Source organism: Gobio gobio (assembly GCF_949357685.1).
Source record: "Gobio gobio genome assembly, chromosome: 7".
Classification (NCBI taxonomy): Eukaryota; Metazoa; Chordata; class Actinopteri; order Cypriniformes; family Gobionidae; genus Gobio; species Gobio gobio.
This window is the reverse complement of record NC_137103.1, coordinates 12,439,864-12,454,391: the sequence shown is the minus strand read 5'-3', so window position 1 is coordinate 12,454,391 and position 14,528 is coordinate 12,439,864. Positions and strand designations below refer to the sequence as shown.

Sequence of the window (14,528 nt, the reverse complement as noted above, 5' to 3'; positions counted from 1 at the left end):
TGGAGAAAACAGTAAAGTCATCTATCAGCTCAGTTCAATTATCATATACACTCACCTAAAGGATTATTAGGAACACCTGTTCAATTTCTCATTAATGCAATTATCTAATCAACCAATCACATGGCAGTTGTTTCAATGCATTTAGGGGTGTGGTCCTGGTCAAGACAATCTCCTGAACTCCAAACTGAATGTCAGAATGGGAAAGAAAGGTGATTTAAGCAATTTTGAGCGTGGCATGGTTGTTGGTGCTAGACGGGCCGGTCTGAGTATTTCACAATCTGCTCAGTTACTGGGATTTTCACACACAACCATTTCTAGGGTTTACAAAGAATGGTGTGAAAAGGGAAAAACATCCAGTATGCGGCAGTCCTGTGGCCGAAAATGCCTTGTTGATGCTAGAGGTCAGAGGAGAATGGGCCGACTGATTCAAGCTGATAGAAGAGCAACTTTGACTGAAATCACCACTCGTGACAACCGAGGTATGCAGCAAAGCATTTGTGAAGCCACAACACACACAACCTTGAGGCGGATGGGCTACAACAGCAGAAGACCACACCGGGTACCACTCATCTCCACTACAAATAGGAAAAAGAGACTACAATTTGCACAAGCTCACCAAAATTGGACAGTTGAAGACTGGAAAAATGTTGCCTGGTCTGAGTCTCGATTTCTGTTGAGACATTCAGATGGTGGAGTCAGAATTTGGCGTAAACAGAATGAGAACATGGATCCATCATGCCTTGTTACCACTGTGCAGGCTGGTGGTGGTGGTGTAATGGTGTGGGGGATGTTTTCTTGCCACACTTTAGGCCCCTTAGTGCCAATTGGGCATCGTTTAAATGCCACGGCCTACCTGAGCATTGTTTCTGACCACGTCTATCCCTTTATGACCACCATGACCACCAATGCACCATGTCACAAAGCACAAATCATTTCAAATTGGTTTCTTGAACATGACAATGAGTTCACTGGACTAAAATGGCCCCCACAGTCACCAGATCTCAACCCAATAGAGCATCTTTGGGATGTGGTGGAACGGGAGCTTCGTGCCCTGGATGTGCATCCCACAAATCTCCATCAACTGCAAGATGCTATCCTATCAATATGGGCCAACATTTCTAAAGAATGCTTTAGAACATTTAGTGTCCCCAATTGAGCAAGCCAAGAGCCAAAGGCAAAAGAAATAAACCTTGGGAGAAACCAGGCTCAGTCGGGGTGCCAGTTCTCCTCTGGTCAAGGAACAAACAGTGTATGATTATGATTCAGTACACATTACAGGTCAGAAGTCATATTAAATCGGAACGTTCAGAATAGTTGTCCAGTTCAGACTCCGGTTAAAGATCGGAGTCATCACGCCGGAGACGGGTTTGTTGAGGATCAGAGTCACTGGATGTGGTCCAGACACTTCGGGGTTGCGTTGGTCGTGTCTAGGTGCAGGTCCTCCATCTGATCTGGATACGGCCCAGTAGGGCAGTTGCTAATGGGGTGAAAGGTGGTGACATTTATAGGGGCCCCCACTGCTGAGGGGTCCACTAAATTCAGTAATTATGCTATATATTCCCCTACTCTTATGAATCATTATAGTATATTTTTATGACTGAGTGATAAATGAAAATCACAATAACATGCAATTTAGTTAAAGTTTCCCAAATTTCCTCACTCTCCCCTCCCTAAAAATGGTGTAGTCCAATAGTTATTAGGCTATTGGAAGTGAGACTGACTGAAAATGTTGAGGGAAAATTTGGGTACCAGTAACATCCTGAAAAAGAGAGGGAGGCCCGGAGAACTGTTTAATCAGCCTTTCAAACCATTCTTTAACAAAGACAGGTTAGTGCACTTCAGCAAGGGAGTCAATGTGATGTGATGGGGTGCCGTGTCCTGATCATTTCGGTGGCCGATTTACTTCTGCACACTTCGGTACTGTCACATCCCTGTATAGCGGCGCGGCGATCACCACCCGGACAATTACACGCTCAAAGCCCTCGTCTTCTTGCACTTTTATGTAGTTTTTTGCTTTATATAACATGCAGAAAAATAGATATGCGTGTCACAAGGATTACAGACTTGCCGGCTGCTGATGTGATATTTTGAACAATACTGTCAAGAAAACGCAAATACAACTCATTGCTATTGATGGATATATGTATTAGCTTTATTTAATAAAATAGCACATTATCATGATCAAAAATGAAGACAGTGAGAAACTTAAGTGGTTTTATTTTAGATTTGACTGCATTATTTTTCATATCTGAATATTGATCTCAGCTGTTAGACATCAGACTGACTGGAAAGATATTTATAGGCCTATTAATATTACCCTTTTTTAAGTTTATTTTATAATTTTAATAATTTCTTGTCTTTTGTTGCATAATTTGTTGCATAATTTCTTGATGGCTTTAAACATAAGTTATTAATCACGTAATGCCATTGTTTGATATAATATATACAACTTTGCATATAGCCTATAGAGTAAAAGCAATAACCTTTATTTGCATTTATTTATTTGTTTGGTTTGTTATTTTGTAAGAAATCCTTATTAGGTGCAGGGCACCAGATGTGGGCCTCCATATCTTATCGGCCGACTGTATATGATATGAGTGGAGGGCGTTGGGGGCCCAAATCAATGTTTTTTCAGGGTGCCCAGAATTCCCTAGCTTCGGCCCTGCGGCCCAGATCCGGCTGACTACAGTAAACCTCGGGATAAACAGAGAGACTAACATTAGCGTAGATGCCATTCTTTTTATGATGTAACGAGTACATCAGGTGTTATGGGAAGTGTTCCAGGTTCTGGAAGACCTAGTTAATGCAGTCTAACAATCATTTAACTGATTTGAATATTAGAAATTGATAATGTTCTATGTGTATGCCATAGTGAAGAGATGTGTTTTTAGTCTAGATTTAAACTGACAGAGTGTGTCTGCTTCCCGAACAATGCTAGGAAGACTGTTCCAGAGTTTATTTGGAATGTATAGTTTTTTCAAAGAATACTTTGACAAATGTCTGCTTAGCAGGGGTGTCACTAGGCCCATTTAGGAGGGCTTAAGACCACCTAAATTTCCACCCAGCCCCCCTAAATAATGTGTGATTGCCAACACACACTAATTTGTGATCGCCTCAATCCCCTTTAAAACTCATGTGAAACCGGCAGAAGGCTTCAGTCTGCATTATACAGCGTGTTCTTCAATCCGTAGCAGCGTAGCATCAGATGTGGAGGACAACATGTGTGCATTTATTGGTAGATTCTTATGATATCTGCATCTGGGTAGTTCTTTGTCATAAATGCAGTTTACATAATAGGATGTGGGAGCAATTCAAGATGGTTTCTCCACTGTAAAATCTGGGCTTATTTATTCATGAAATTCCTTTCATCTAAATGGCATGACACTTTGTGACTTTCCTACTCTTGCTATACTTCATACTTAGGAATAAAATTGCTAAAATGTGTTATAATATTAATTTTATAATAAATTCAAAACTAAAACACGTGAAAAGAACTATAAAGGGGAGTAGAAATGGCCAATAAACTAATGAGTGGTCCTCTGCAGCCATCTACTGGTTATAGTGGTGATTTCACATCATTTCCATGTAAAAAGTTTTTTTTTTTTTCACCTGGTAACAGAAGTCCTTCACTAAAGCATGACACATTTTCCATGTTATCTCCATGAATGAAAATGAGAAATGTAGATCTTCTTTAAAGAAAATGCAGAAAATTAAAAGTTGTGATTTTCTAGGCCGATTTCTGTCGGTCTTAGTACACAATGTAACTACAGAAGAGTCAAGTTTTAAATAGGAAAAATATCGAAACTCTTTGGTCATTTTACACTGAGATGCTAACGGTCTAATCAGATTCAATGATCTATGCTAAGCTATGCTAAAAGTGCTACCGCCAGACCTGGAGATCAGCTGAATGGATTCGAAAATGGTAAAACTCAACTGTTTAACTCTAGAGCAGCTGGAAAATGAGCCTATTATTTTTCAAAAAAGGTGGAGTGTTCCTTTAAAGAGGCTGTGTGTAAATGTTAGCGTCATCTAGTGGTGAGGTTGTGAATTGCAGTCACTAAAGGCTCACCCTCCCTTTTGAAGCACATAGAGAAGCTACGGTGGCTGACACAGGAAAAAGATGTCGTCGTCTGAGACAGCAGAGAGTAGCTATAGTGCACAGTAGAGCAGTTTGTCTGTTTAGGGCTACTGTAGAAACATGATGGCGCAAAATGGTGACTTCACTGTTAGGGGACCTGCAGTGTATGGAGATAGAAATGTCTCATTCTAAGATAATAAAAACATAACGGTTTATTATGTAAGGTCTTTATACACCACTGAAAACATAGTTATGTATATTATATTACATTTCTGTCTAAAGATACGCCTAAATGTTACACACTGCACCTTTAAGCCTTGTCTGTGAAACCGGGAGTGTATGTGTTGAAAAAAAAAAAATCCCACATATTGCCAATCAATTACAGTAATAAAAAGTGTGTCTATATTCTTAATGAACATTAATGAGTTATTTAAAATGATTTGAAATATTTTCAAAATTTTACTTGATAGGTATTGAAGAAACTACTGTATTGTTCATGCCTACCCTAGTATACAAACAATATATATATATATATATATATATATATATATATATTGAGGCCCCATAATATTGAAATCCTATAATCATCCCTGCTGCCCATTTTTCTTATATGCTACGTGCTGTGTTTCTGTCTGTTTCTTAGCCCCAGCACACCAACGTGTGTTTCTGGTACTTTCCTCCGAGCCTGCGACTCCTGCCAGATGGAGAGGAGAAAAGACAACGGCTTCATAAGGTGAGATGAGACTCAAACACTCACTCCTCCTCTTATATACACAAACTGATCAATACAAATGTGTACACTACCAGCCAAAAGTTTGGAATAATTAAGATCTTCTGCTCAACAAAGCTGCATTAAATGTTTTGAATAATCTGAAATCATTACAATTTAAAATAACAGTTTTCTATTTTAATGCATTTAAATACTATTTATTCCTGTGATGGCAAAGCTGGATTTTCAGCATCCATATTCAGTGTCACATGAACCTTCTGTTATTTGAAATTATAATAATATTTCACAATATTACTGTTTTTACTTCTTTTAATGTTTGTATTTTCGATCAAACAAATGCAGCCTTGGTGAGCATAAGACTTCTTTCCAAAAAATCTGAGTCATAATTATTCTTTTGACCGGTACGCCACATATTTCACCACAAAGAACTCATTTTATTTAGCAAAGTTACCATAATACTGTACAACAAAATTCATAATTCATATTACTGTATAAGGGTCAATGACATGACATGTATTTTTTGTGTCCGAATTCATTATTTTCCTAAAAGGAATTTTAATAAATACATGTCATATCAAATTGATCTACAATATTTCCTTTATAAGAAACTCTTTTCATTTTTTGGAAATTCAATTGACTTTTTGAGCTTGAGTTGAACGTACAAGCAGAAAACAAAACTGCAATAAGAAGGTTCATTTTCTTAGTACAATTCTTAATCAAATACTTTGGCACGATTTTACGTTAAATCCCTTATAAATGAGGGGAAATAGTGCATCAGTCCTATTTCAAAACTATTCTATTACTTAAAAAACTTTTGTCCAAAAAATTTACTTCTCCAAATGTCAGGGAGAGCAACCGACATAAAAATGCCATTTTATGCAATGTTACTATAAGAAAACCATGTGACAGCATATGACATCACACAGAAGACCTCAGAGGACCTATTTGATGCAGTAACAAAGTTAGACACCCTCCCATAAATATGAGATAATTTGACATTTTTGAGTAATGATGACCCCTGGAAAACTTAAAAATGTGTATTTGATTTGAAAATGTATGTGTAACCTTAAGCATATAGTCAAACGTCTCGGTTACGTACGTCGGACGTACCAACCAATTGGGATCACTTCTGGGAGCCCCTATCAACTTCGAGCTATATAGAACCGGCCAATGAACAATTGGCGTGCGAGATTTGCATCTCGCGCTCCGCCCCACACTGCGGGTATAAACAGGAAGCGAGAGCGAGAGCGAATGCACGCTGTTTTTCACTGAGGAGCCAAACTTAGTGGCTCGACCTGCAGTGATGGTACAGCAACTGTGGCGACGGGACGTACGTCTCCGTTCCCTCCTTCAGGGAACGAGGGTTACCATATGTGACCGAGACCTTCCCTTTCAGTCGGTCACGTTTGACGTACGTCGGACGTACCGACGAATTGGGATCCCTTAGAAAACGCCATAGTTACTTCCACTTCCAGCGCCCAGCGATGAGCCCCTCAGACCCGATCAGATGCGGGCGGGGAAATTCACGTAGGGAGAGTCAAAGCTGCTGTTCCGCAAGACCCACTCAGCTGACTGTATTGGATAACGCTGGGAAAGCATGCCTGTGAAGGCCGCTGCGGAAGCCACATCATGCCCAGAGGGAGTTACCATGTGGAGAATACACGTATGGGCTGGCCGTGGGCAGCACAACATACGGAAGTCCCAGGGGTGGCCCCGGCCAATTAGAGGAGGGGGACAACACCTTCCTGAGGACTCTGCCGAGGGAAAGACACGGGCTCGCCATAGGGAGCCGTACCGTGGAAGAATACACATATGGGACCGCCGTGGGGGTCACAACATATGGAACCTAGCCTAACACAAGATCCACCAATGCATACGAGTGTTAGACCTGGCATCGAACGCTCCGCCACGTCCGACTGCCGTGGGTTGCGGAGGACTCAACAGGGTTCGCCGTCCCGGGGAACTCGACTGGAGCAGATAAGCGCACGTATCCGTCTACCATAGGGGAGGGAATGGCGCAGCAAGCCGACACTAGAACAGGCACTTCGGTGTTACTGACAATGGGAAGTGAGCACACAGGAAGAAACCGGCTCTACACGGAGGCTATAGAATCTAGCGAACGTGTTAGGTGTCGCCCAGCCCGCAGCTCTACAAATATCTGTCAGCGAGGCGCCACGAGCCAGCGCCCAGGAAGAGGCAACACCCCTAGTGGAGTGGGCTCTTAACCCGAGCGGGCAGGGCACGTCTTGGGACTCATAAGCCAAGACGATGGCATCCACTATCCAGTGGGCCAACCTCTGCTTGGAGACAACCTTTCCCTTCTGCTGTCCTCCGTAACAGACGAAGAGCTGCTCTGAGGTCCTGAAGCTTTGCGTTCTGTCCACTTAAGTCCAGAGAGCACGGACGGGACAGAGAAAAGCTAGGGCTGGGTCTGCCTCCTCCGAAGGCAGCGTTTGCAGGCTCACCACTTGATCCCGGAAGGGAGTAGTGGGAACCTTGGGCACGTATCCAGGCCGGGGTCTCATGATCACATGAGAGTTACCGGGCCCGAATTCCAGGCACGATTCGTTGACCGAAAATGCCTGCAGGTCCCCTACTAGGGATGCGCGGTATACCGGTACTGGGAAAATACCGGTATATATTTTATTTCAAACGGTACAATATCATGATTTTGCTCATTTCGGTATATGCTGCTGTTCCGAAGTTCACCGCTAGGTGGCAACGCGCTACCCAAACTGACGTGAAACCGGCAAATGTGGCAACAGAACAAGATGAATACAGCAGTTGAATCTCACTCAACACGCACAAAACTCATTAATAAAGAGAGGAGTAGACGTGAAATTTGGAATTACTTTGCTTATAAAACTGCTGAAGAACCATCAAACCTTGCCATCAGTCACTTAATTCCTGACTTGTAAGACATTAAGAGATCGACAGGTGAGTGCATCATTCAACCATCTAATTTAGACATTTATTTTCTTTCAACACTGATCAACGCACATAAGATTGTATCGTTTAAATATAAAGATATCTCCAGCGTTCGTTTCAACCAATGACGTTTAGATCTCATAGTATTTGCACGCATACTATTTCACTATTTACATCCGCGAAAGACATACCCAACTGTGTTTATGTGACTACTCACTAAAGATTGACATTTTTGACATAATTTTGTGTGTATTTGACTAAGGAAAAACTACTTAATTTGGAATGCGCGAGCTCTTTAGGCTTGTGTGTGTGTGTGTGTGTGTGTGTGTGTGTGTGTGTGTGTGTGTGTGTGTGTGTGTGTGTGTTTGTTGTTGGTATGAGCGCAAAGAAAACTCTCTCTCTCAAAGAGCTCTCGTCCCATATGTATTACGAAATGCTATAAAATCGCTTGCATGTTCAAATTGGCGAGGTTTAAAAAGACGTGGGAAGTGATTTCCGTCAGCTGTCCCGCAACGGAAGCGAAAGTGTTGAATCTGAGCGCACAGATTGCTTTTATAGTGCAGGTGCGATGTCTTTTGAAGCCAGAAGCAAATTGCTGATTTTGAGTGAATGTGCAGTAATGCTGAAATTACTTACAAGAAAGTTTCCAAATGACTGATTGATGTGATAATCTTTGTTGATTAATTTAATAATAAACATTTGCGGTAATTTCCAGCTTCATAAACCCAAAACTTGTGAGAGTGAGTAAAATTATGCGCAATACCCGCATCAAAATTCAGACCCTATATGGTATCGATTTAATATCGGTACCTCGGTATTAGATTGTGGTACCGTACCGAAGCCAAAATTGTGGTATCGAGCCATCCCTATCCCCTACCCTCTTGATGGAGGCCAACGCAGTCAGGAGTATTGTCTTTAACGACAAGATTTTCAACTCAGCTGACTGCAAAGGCTCAAAGGGCGCTCCAGAGTTAAGTCCCAAGAGGGTATGGAGGGAGGGCGAGGCGGATTTAGTCTCCTCGCCCCCCTCAGGAACCTGATGATCAGATCGTGCTTGCCCAGAGATTTTCCATCTACTAGCTCATGATTAGCGGCGACAGCGGCAACATAGACTTTGAGGGTGGAGGGAGACAGCCTTCGCTCCAACCCATCTTGTAGAAAGGAAAGCACAGACCTGATCGAACATCTCCGGGGGTCTTCTCGGCGAGAAGAGCACCAATCGACGAACAGGTTCCACTTCAACGCATAGAGGCGCCTCGTAGAGGGGGCTCTAGCGGAAGTGATGGTGTCAACTAGATAGGTCACCTAGAACCTCCGCGTCCCGTCCAGGGACCAGACATGGAGTTTCCAGAGGTCTGGACGCGGGTGCCATAGGGTGCCCCGTCTCTGAGTCAGGAGGTCCTGCCTCAGAGGAATGGGCCAATGAGGTGCTGTCGCGAGGAGCACTAGTTCCGGGAACCAAGTCCGGTTGGGCCAATACGGAGCAACCAACAGGACTTGCTCCTCGTCCTCCCTGACTTTGCACAGTGTCTGTGCAAGAAGGCTCACTGGGGGAAACGCATACTTGCGTTTTTCCCGGGGCCAGCTGTGGGCCAGGACATCCGACCCGAGGGTTCCCTCGGTCAAGGAATAAAACCCCTGACAGTGGGTAGTTTCTGGGGAGGCAAACAGATCTACCTGTGCGGCCCGAAGCGACTCCAGATCAGCTGGACCACCTGGGGATGGAGTCGCCACTCTCCCGGAAGCACCGGCTGACGTGACAGCTCGTCGGCTGCACGGTTGAGCAGGCCCGGAATGTGAATGGCACGAAGCGACCTCAGATGCTTCTGACTCCACAAGAGGAGATGGCGGGCGAGTTGCGACATGCGACGGGAGCGTAGACCACCCTGTTTGTTGATGTACGCTACGGCCGCAGTGTTGTCCATACGGACCAGAACGTGCTTGCCTCTGAGCGGCACTTTGAAGTGGCTGAGTGCAAGATGAACTGCTAACAACTCGATGCAATTGATATGCCATTGCAGTTGAGGCCCCGTCCACAGACCCGAAACTGCAAGCCCGTTGTACGTGGCACCCCAACCCGTGGATGAGGCATCCGTGGAGACAACGGAGTGCCTGGACACTTGTTCTAGGGGAACTCTCGCCCTTAGAAACGAAGGGTCCGACCAGGGGCTGAAGGTTTGGCGGCACCTCGGAGTCACATGGACGCGGAGGGATCCGCTGTGCCACGCCCATCTCGGGACTCGGTCGTGTAGCCAGCGTTGAAGCGGTCTCATATGAAGCAATCCCAACGGCGTTACTGCGGCTGCGGATGCCATATGCCCCAGAAGCCTCTGAAAATGTTTCAGTGGTGCCGCTGTCCTGCCTTTGAACGAATTCAAGCAGTTCTACACTGACTGGACGTGCTCCTCGGTGAGGCGTGCTGTCATGGCGACCGAGTCTATCTCCATACCGAGAAAAGAGATCCTCTGTGTGGGACAGAGTTTGCTCTTCTCCCAGTTGACCCGAAGTCCCAACTGGCTGAGGTGCTTCTGTGCTGAAGCACTCAGGGGGAAACGCAACAGCGCACGGGGTCTAGTGCAGCACGGGGTCTAGTCCACGCCTATACTCAAACAGGAAAACGCCCAACCAGACCAACAGTAATTTGTTGCTGTGAAAACAGCAGTTTTCTCTGTTTAACAGAGCAGCAGATGAGTCACCGCGGTCCCGCTGGAATGTGCCGTCTCTCCAACACGCGTTTCTCCCGTTCTCCGGTCTTCTCTAAATAACTCGCTGATAGCAGCTTTACACTCAAATAACGTTTGAGAGTCGTCTTCAATCGCCGTTTGGCTCCGAAGTGAATGACAGCGTGCATTCGCTCTCGCTTCCTGTTTATACCCGCAGTGCGGGGCGGAGCGCGAGATGCAAATCTCGCACGCCAATTGTTCATTGGCCAGTTCTATATAGCTTGAAGCTGATAGGGGCTCCCCGAAGTGATCCCAATTCGTCGGTATGTCCGATGTACGTCCTACGTGACCGACTGAAAGGGAACATTGGTATAGGTGTCCAAGTTAATGCCTGTTAGATTTGAATTGAGTTTGAAATGTCAGGTGGTGCGACCAGCAAATTTACATTTAAAATTATAAATTCCCACTGCAATTGCAAAATGAAGTAAGAAATATAACTGTAAACCGTTATATAATGTATACAAATCATTTTTTACAGTTAAAAATAATACATAAAAACTCCTTATGGAAAATTAGGTGTTTGAACACATAGAAAAGTGTCTGTTTATATGAATTGGACTAAAGGGGCCATAAATAAAGAAATGGAAAGGGAATTTACCATGTCATATGCATTTTAGACACTACAATGATTCATATGTATATTGTATATGTATATTATTTTAAATGAATATATGGTCGCACCACCTGACATTTTCTGGGTGGTAAAATTTTAAATCTTTAAAAGCTGTAAAACCAATATGAATCAACACCATACATGTTTTGGACATAAAAATGCATTTTAAAACAGTTTTGCTTAAAATTATTTTAAAAAAAATTATCTTAAAAACCTTATTTCTCATTCACCCATAAGCTTTAAACTTCCGTTTTGTGACTACTATCAAGGTTGCCCCCAAGATCAAGGCAATGATGATGGAGTGTGGGACAACAATGGTGGGCTACCAGCCTCAGGGTGAGAAGGTCAACTTCTTCAGAATGGTCATCTCCAATGCGGCTGCGACCAGGTCTGACATTGACTTCCTGATTGACGAGATAGAAAGACTGGGACAGGATTTATAGAGCGCACAGAGTGGAAATTCAGGAGACGTTAGTAGGAAATGGAGAAGTATTGAATCAGCTGGACATTCCAGAGTATTAGACCAGTGAAGTGCTCTAAAATAATGAAACTCTCGGATGTTCCACTAGGATATTCGGACATTCCAGAATGCAAAGGTGATGAGCTCTTTGAGCTACAATCACAATGAAGGACCAGATTTCCTCCTAGGACATTATATGTCTTCTCCTCTTCCCTTCTCCCAGTTGTCTGTCTGTTGTGTTCTGTCCTTTCTTTTAACTGGAAATATTATACTCACTATAAACTGCACAACTGTACATTAAGGAAATGTTCACGGTTGATATCTACAGAATTTAGAAATCATTTGTCCATCAGTTTGTACAAAGAAACAAAAACCGTGCTTAGAGTATAGCTCATAATACCACACTGCATTAAAATATACTCACATACCATTAAGACAACTCAAATTTCATGCAGTTTTGTACAGAATAATTAAGATAAGCACATTAACAAAACACAATAGGCTCAAATTTGTGCTTTAGATTTAAATTTGTGCTTTTTGTCTTACCACAGACTTCTATTGTGAGTGTATTCATTTAAACGCAACGTTTTTGCACAAACTGACGGACAAAACAAAATGATTTTCTGGGGATATAGTGCATAACTTATGAACCAGGAACATTCTCTTTAAAATCCCGAACTGGTATGAATTCTCAATAAAAATAAGAGTTTTGGAATATACGGTACTATATCACCATCTAATAGCATCTAAATGCATAATTTCGTAGCTGTTATGTAATGAAGATGAATTGAAGTGTGCACCATTGTACCAAGTACTGTATTGACACGCTGTGTTTTTAGAATTTATGACTCTTTGTGCCAATTGTGATTGTTTGTGACAAACATATATCACATAGTTTTACAGTAAGAAATGTTTGAATAGTGGTAAAGTTTAAATAGGGATATTTGATGAGGTATTATTTATATCACAAGAATAATTGTGTGACAGAGATTACTCCTCGATTTATCCCCTAAGTATTTTCATTTTGTTTTTTGAGAGGCAATATTTATCGATATAGTTTAAAACAGTGCATTAGAGATTTTAATTCATTTATTAACCAAAGACATGGAACAAAAATGATATTTCACTGTCAGTCTACACATATGTAACACTACACTATATGGCCAAAAGTATGTGGATTCTAACTAACCTTTAGTTAAACTTGAATACATTTTTTTAGCGACCCAGGACATCATTCACTACCCTTCCCCTCATTCATTTTTTTAAGTTAGACATTAACTTTCTTAGTATTTGTCTATTTATTCATTATAATATAACAAGAAAAAAATGATAAGATAATGTCTGTTTTCTAATTAATTTTTTGTAAAAAAAAAAAAAATTAAATTTAAAAAAAGAAAGAAGGGAAAAAAGGCTATAGGGTCGCTAGCGACCCAGGGTATGTATTAGTGTACTTTTTTTTTCTGCGCAACAATTGAATCTTTGATGACTCAATGAGTGCAATTCACCTTTATTCTGAAATGGCTCAGCAATTTACTGCAGATCAAGTACTGAACGCAATCAAATATTAGTGACATTGTCACTTGTGGGTGGACCTGGTGAAGAAGCTGATCAAAATATTAGTTTTGAAGATGTTTTGAGAATATTGTTGAGATGGCGAACATGAGCCAGATGCTGAATGTACTGGGAAATGAGCTCTGAAAGGGACATTGATGATGGTATAAACATCTGCTCAATCTGAACCCTTCCAAGCTCCAAAAGTTAACAAAATAGGATTTAATTTATCGAAATATAGAAATGTTGGTGCCAGAAACAGGGTCCATATTAATATTGTTTGAGAAAGTGGAAAACTTTGACGGGTCTGCACAAAGCCCAGACGTGAACCGTACCTTTTCCAGACCCAACATCAGTGCCTTTGGCCATATAGTGTATTTATCTTAGTCTAAAACATGAATGTGTTGTGATATCAATATAACAGAGCATTTTATAACCATACTGCAGTGAATGGTGTACAACCAATAATATGGGATTAAATTCCCGCCAAATGTATTGCGGTCACGGATCAAAAAATAAGTGTGATTTCAAAATGTAAAAACACATGTAAATATTATTATTATTACAAGCATGAATACAAAAATTAAAAGCATATTTAAAAAAAATAACAAGCATTCATCAAAACTTTAAACATTACAAATTATATTGCACAGAAGTATGTAATGTGTTCTTAAAAATGATGTTTTCTTAGGTTTTATTACTCTGTATTTTGTGCTCTTACATTTTCTGCTCATATATTATATATATTTACATACATTATATCATTAATGTCAATATTAAATGTACAAAATAATTTGGGAATTTAGTCTGATTCGAGGGGAATCTGAAAACCAAATCCTGACTGGACGAGAGGAGCTGGGGATGGAGGAGGGTAAATGAGCGCTGGAGCTCTGCTGATAGTACTGAAGGAGCTTATATATGTATGCTGTGATAGACGTCGTATTCCTATAGGGAGACATGATCAGCTGACAGTCAGATGATGCGAGCTTGACTAATGTGACCTGCCAGAACTGACGCTATACGCTTGATTATTTTTTGTAAGCTTGTGCTGTTTCTCTCTTCGCTCTTCTTTCCACGTTCTGCGCTTGTTTTTCCAAATCTTGCAGTTCGAGTTTCATGTAAATTAGGGTGTCACGATTGGTCCACTAGTTGTAGATTGACAGCTCCTCCTCTAGCCAATCAATCGAAGAGGGGAGTTGACATCACTCCAATGCAAAGTGGGGAAGATAACAGTTTACTTTGAAACTTTACAAGGAATTTCAAGCTTTATCTGAACTATAGACAAATACAAAGAAATTCAATTTTTTTAAAGAACACATTACACATGTTTAAGGTTTTTGCTATATAAATTTTAATGTGTTTAAAGTTTTGATTCATGCTTGCTACTTTTTTAAATGCGCTTTTGATTTTTTGATTCACGCTTATAATAATTTGATCCGTGGCCA

At 41.6% G+C, this 14,528-nt stretch overlaps 1 protein-coding gene across 1 annotated transcript in view; it reads left to right on the top strand.

Moving 5' to 3' along the window:
* The window catches only part of gad1a (glutamate decarboxylase 1a), a gene marked incomplete at both ends in the record, with an annotated part of 48,734 nt that extends 37,219 nt beyond the window's left edge, over nt 1-11,515 (top strand). The window contains 2 exons of the mRNA XM_079821319.1: nt 4,722-4,811; nt 11,342-11,515. Of these exons, the coding sequence (XP_079677445.1) occupies nt 4,722-4,811; nt 11,342-11,515 (264 nt within the window). The remainder of the gene's footprint in view (nt 1-4,721; nt 4,812-11,341) is intronic.
* Between the last annotated feature and the right edge of the window lie 3,013 nt (nt 11,516-14,528).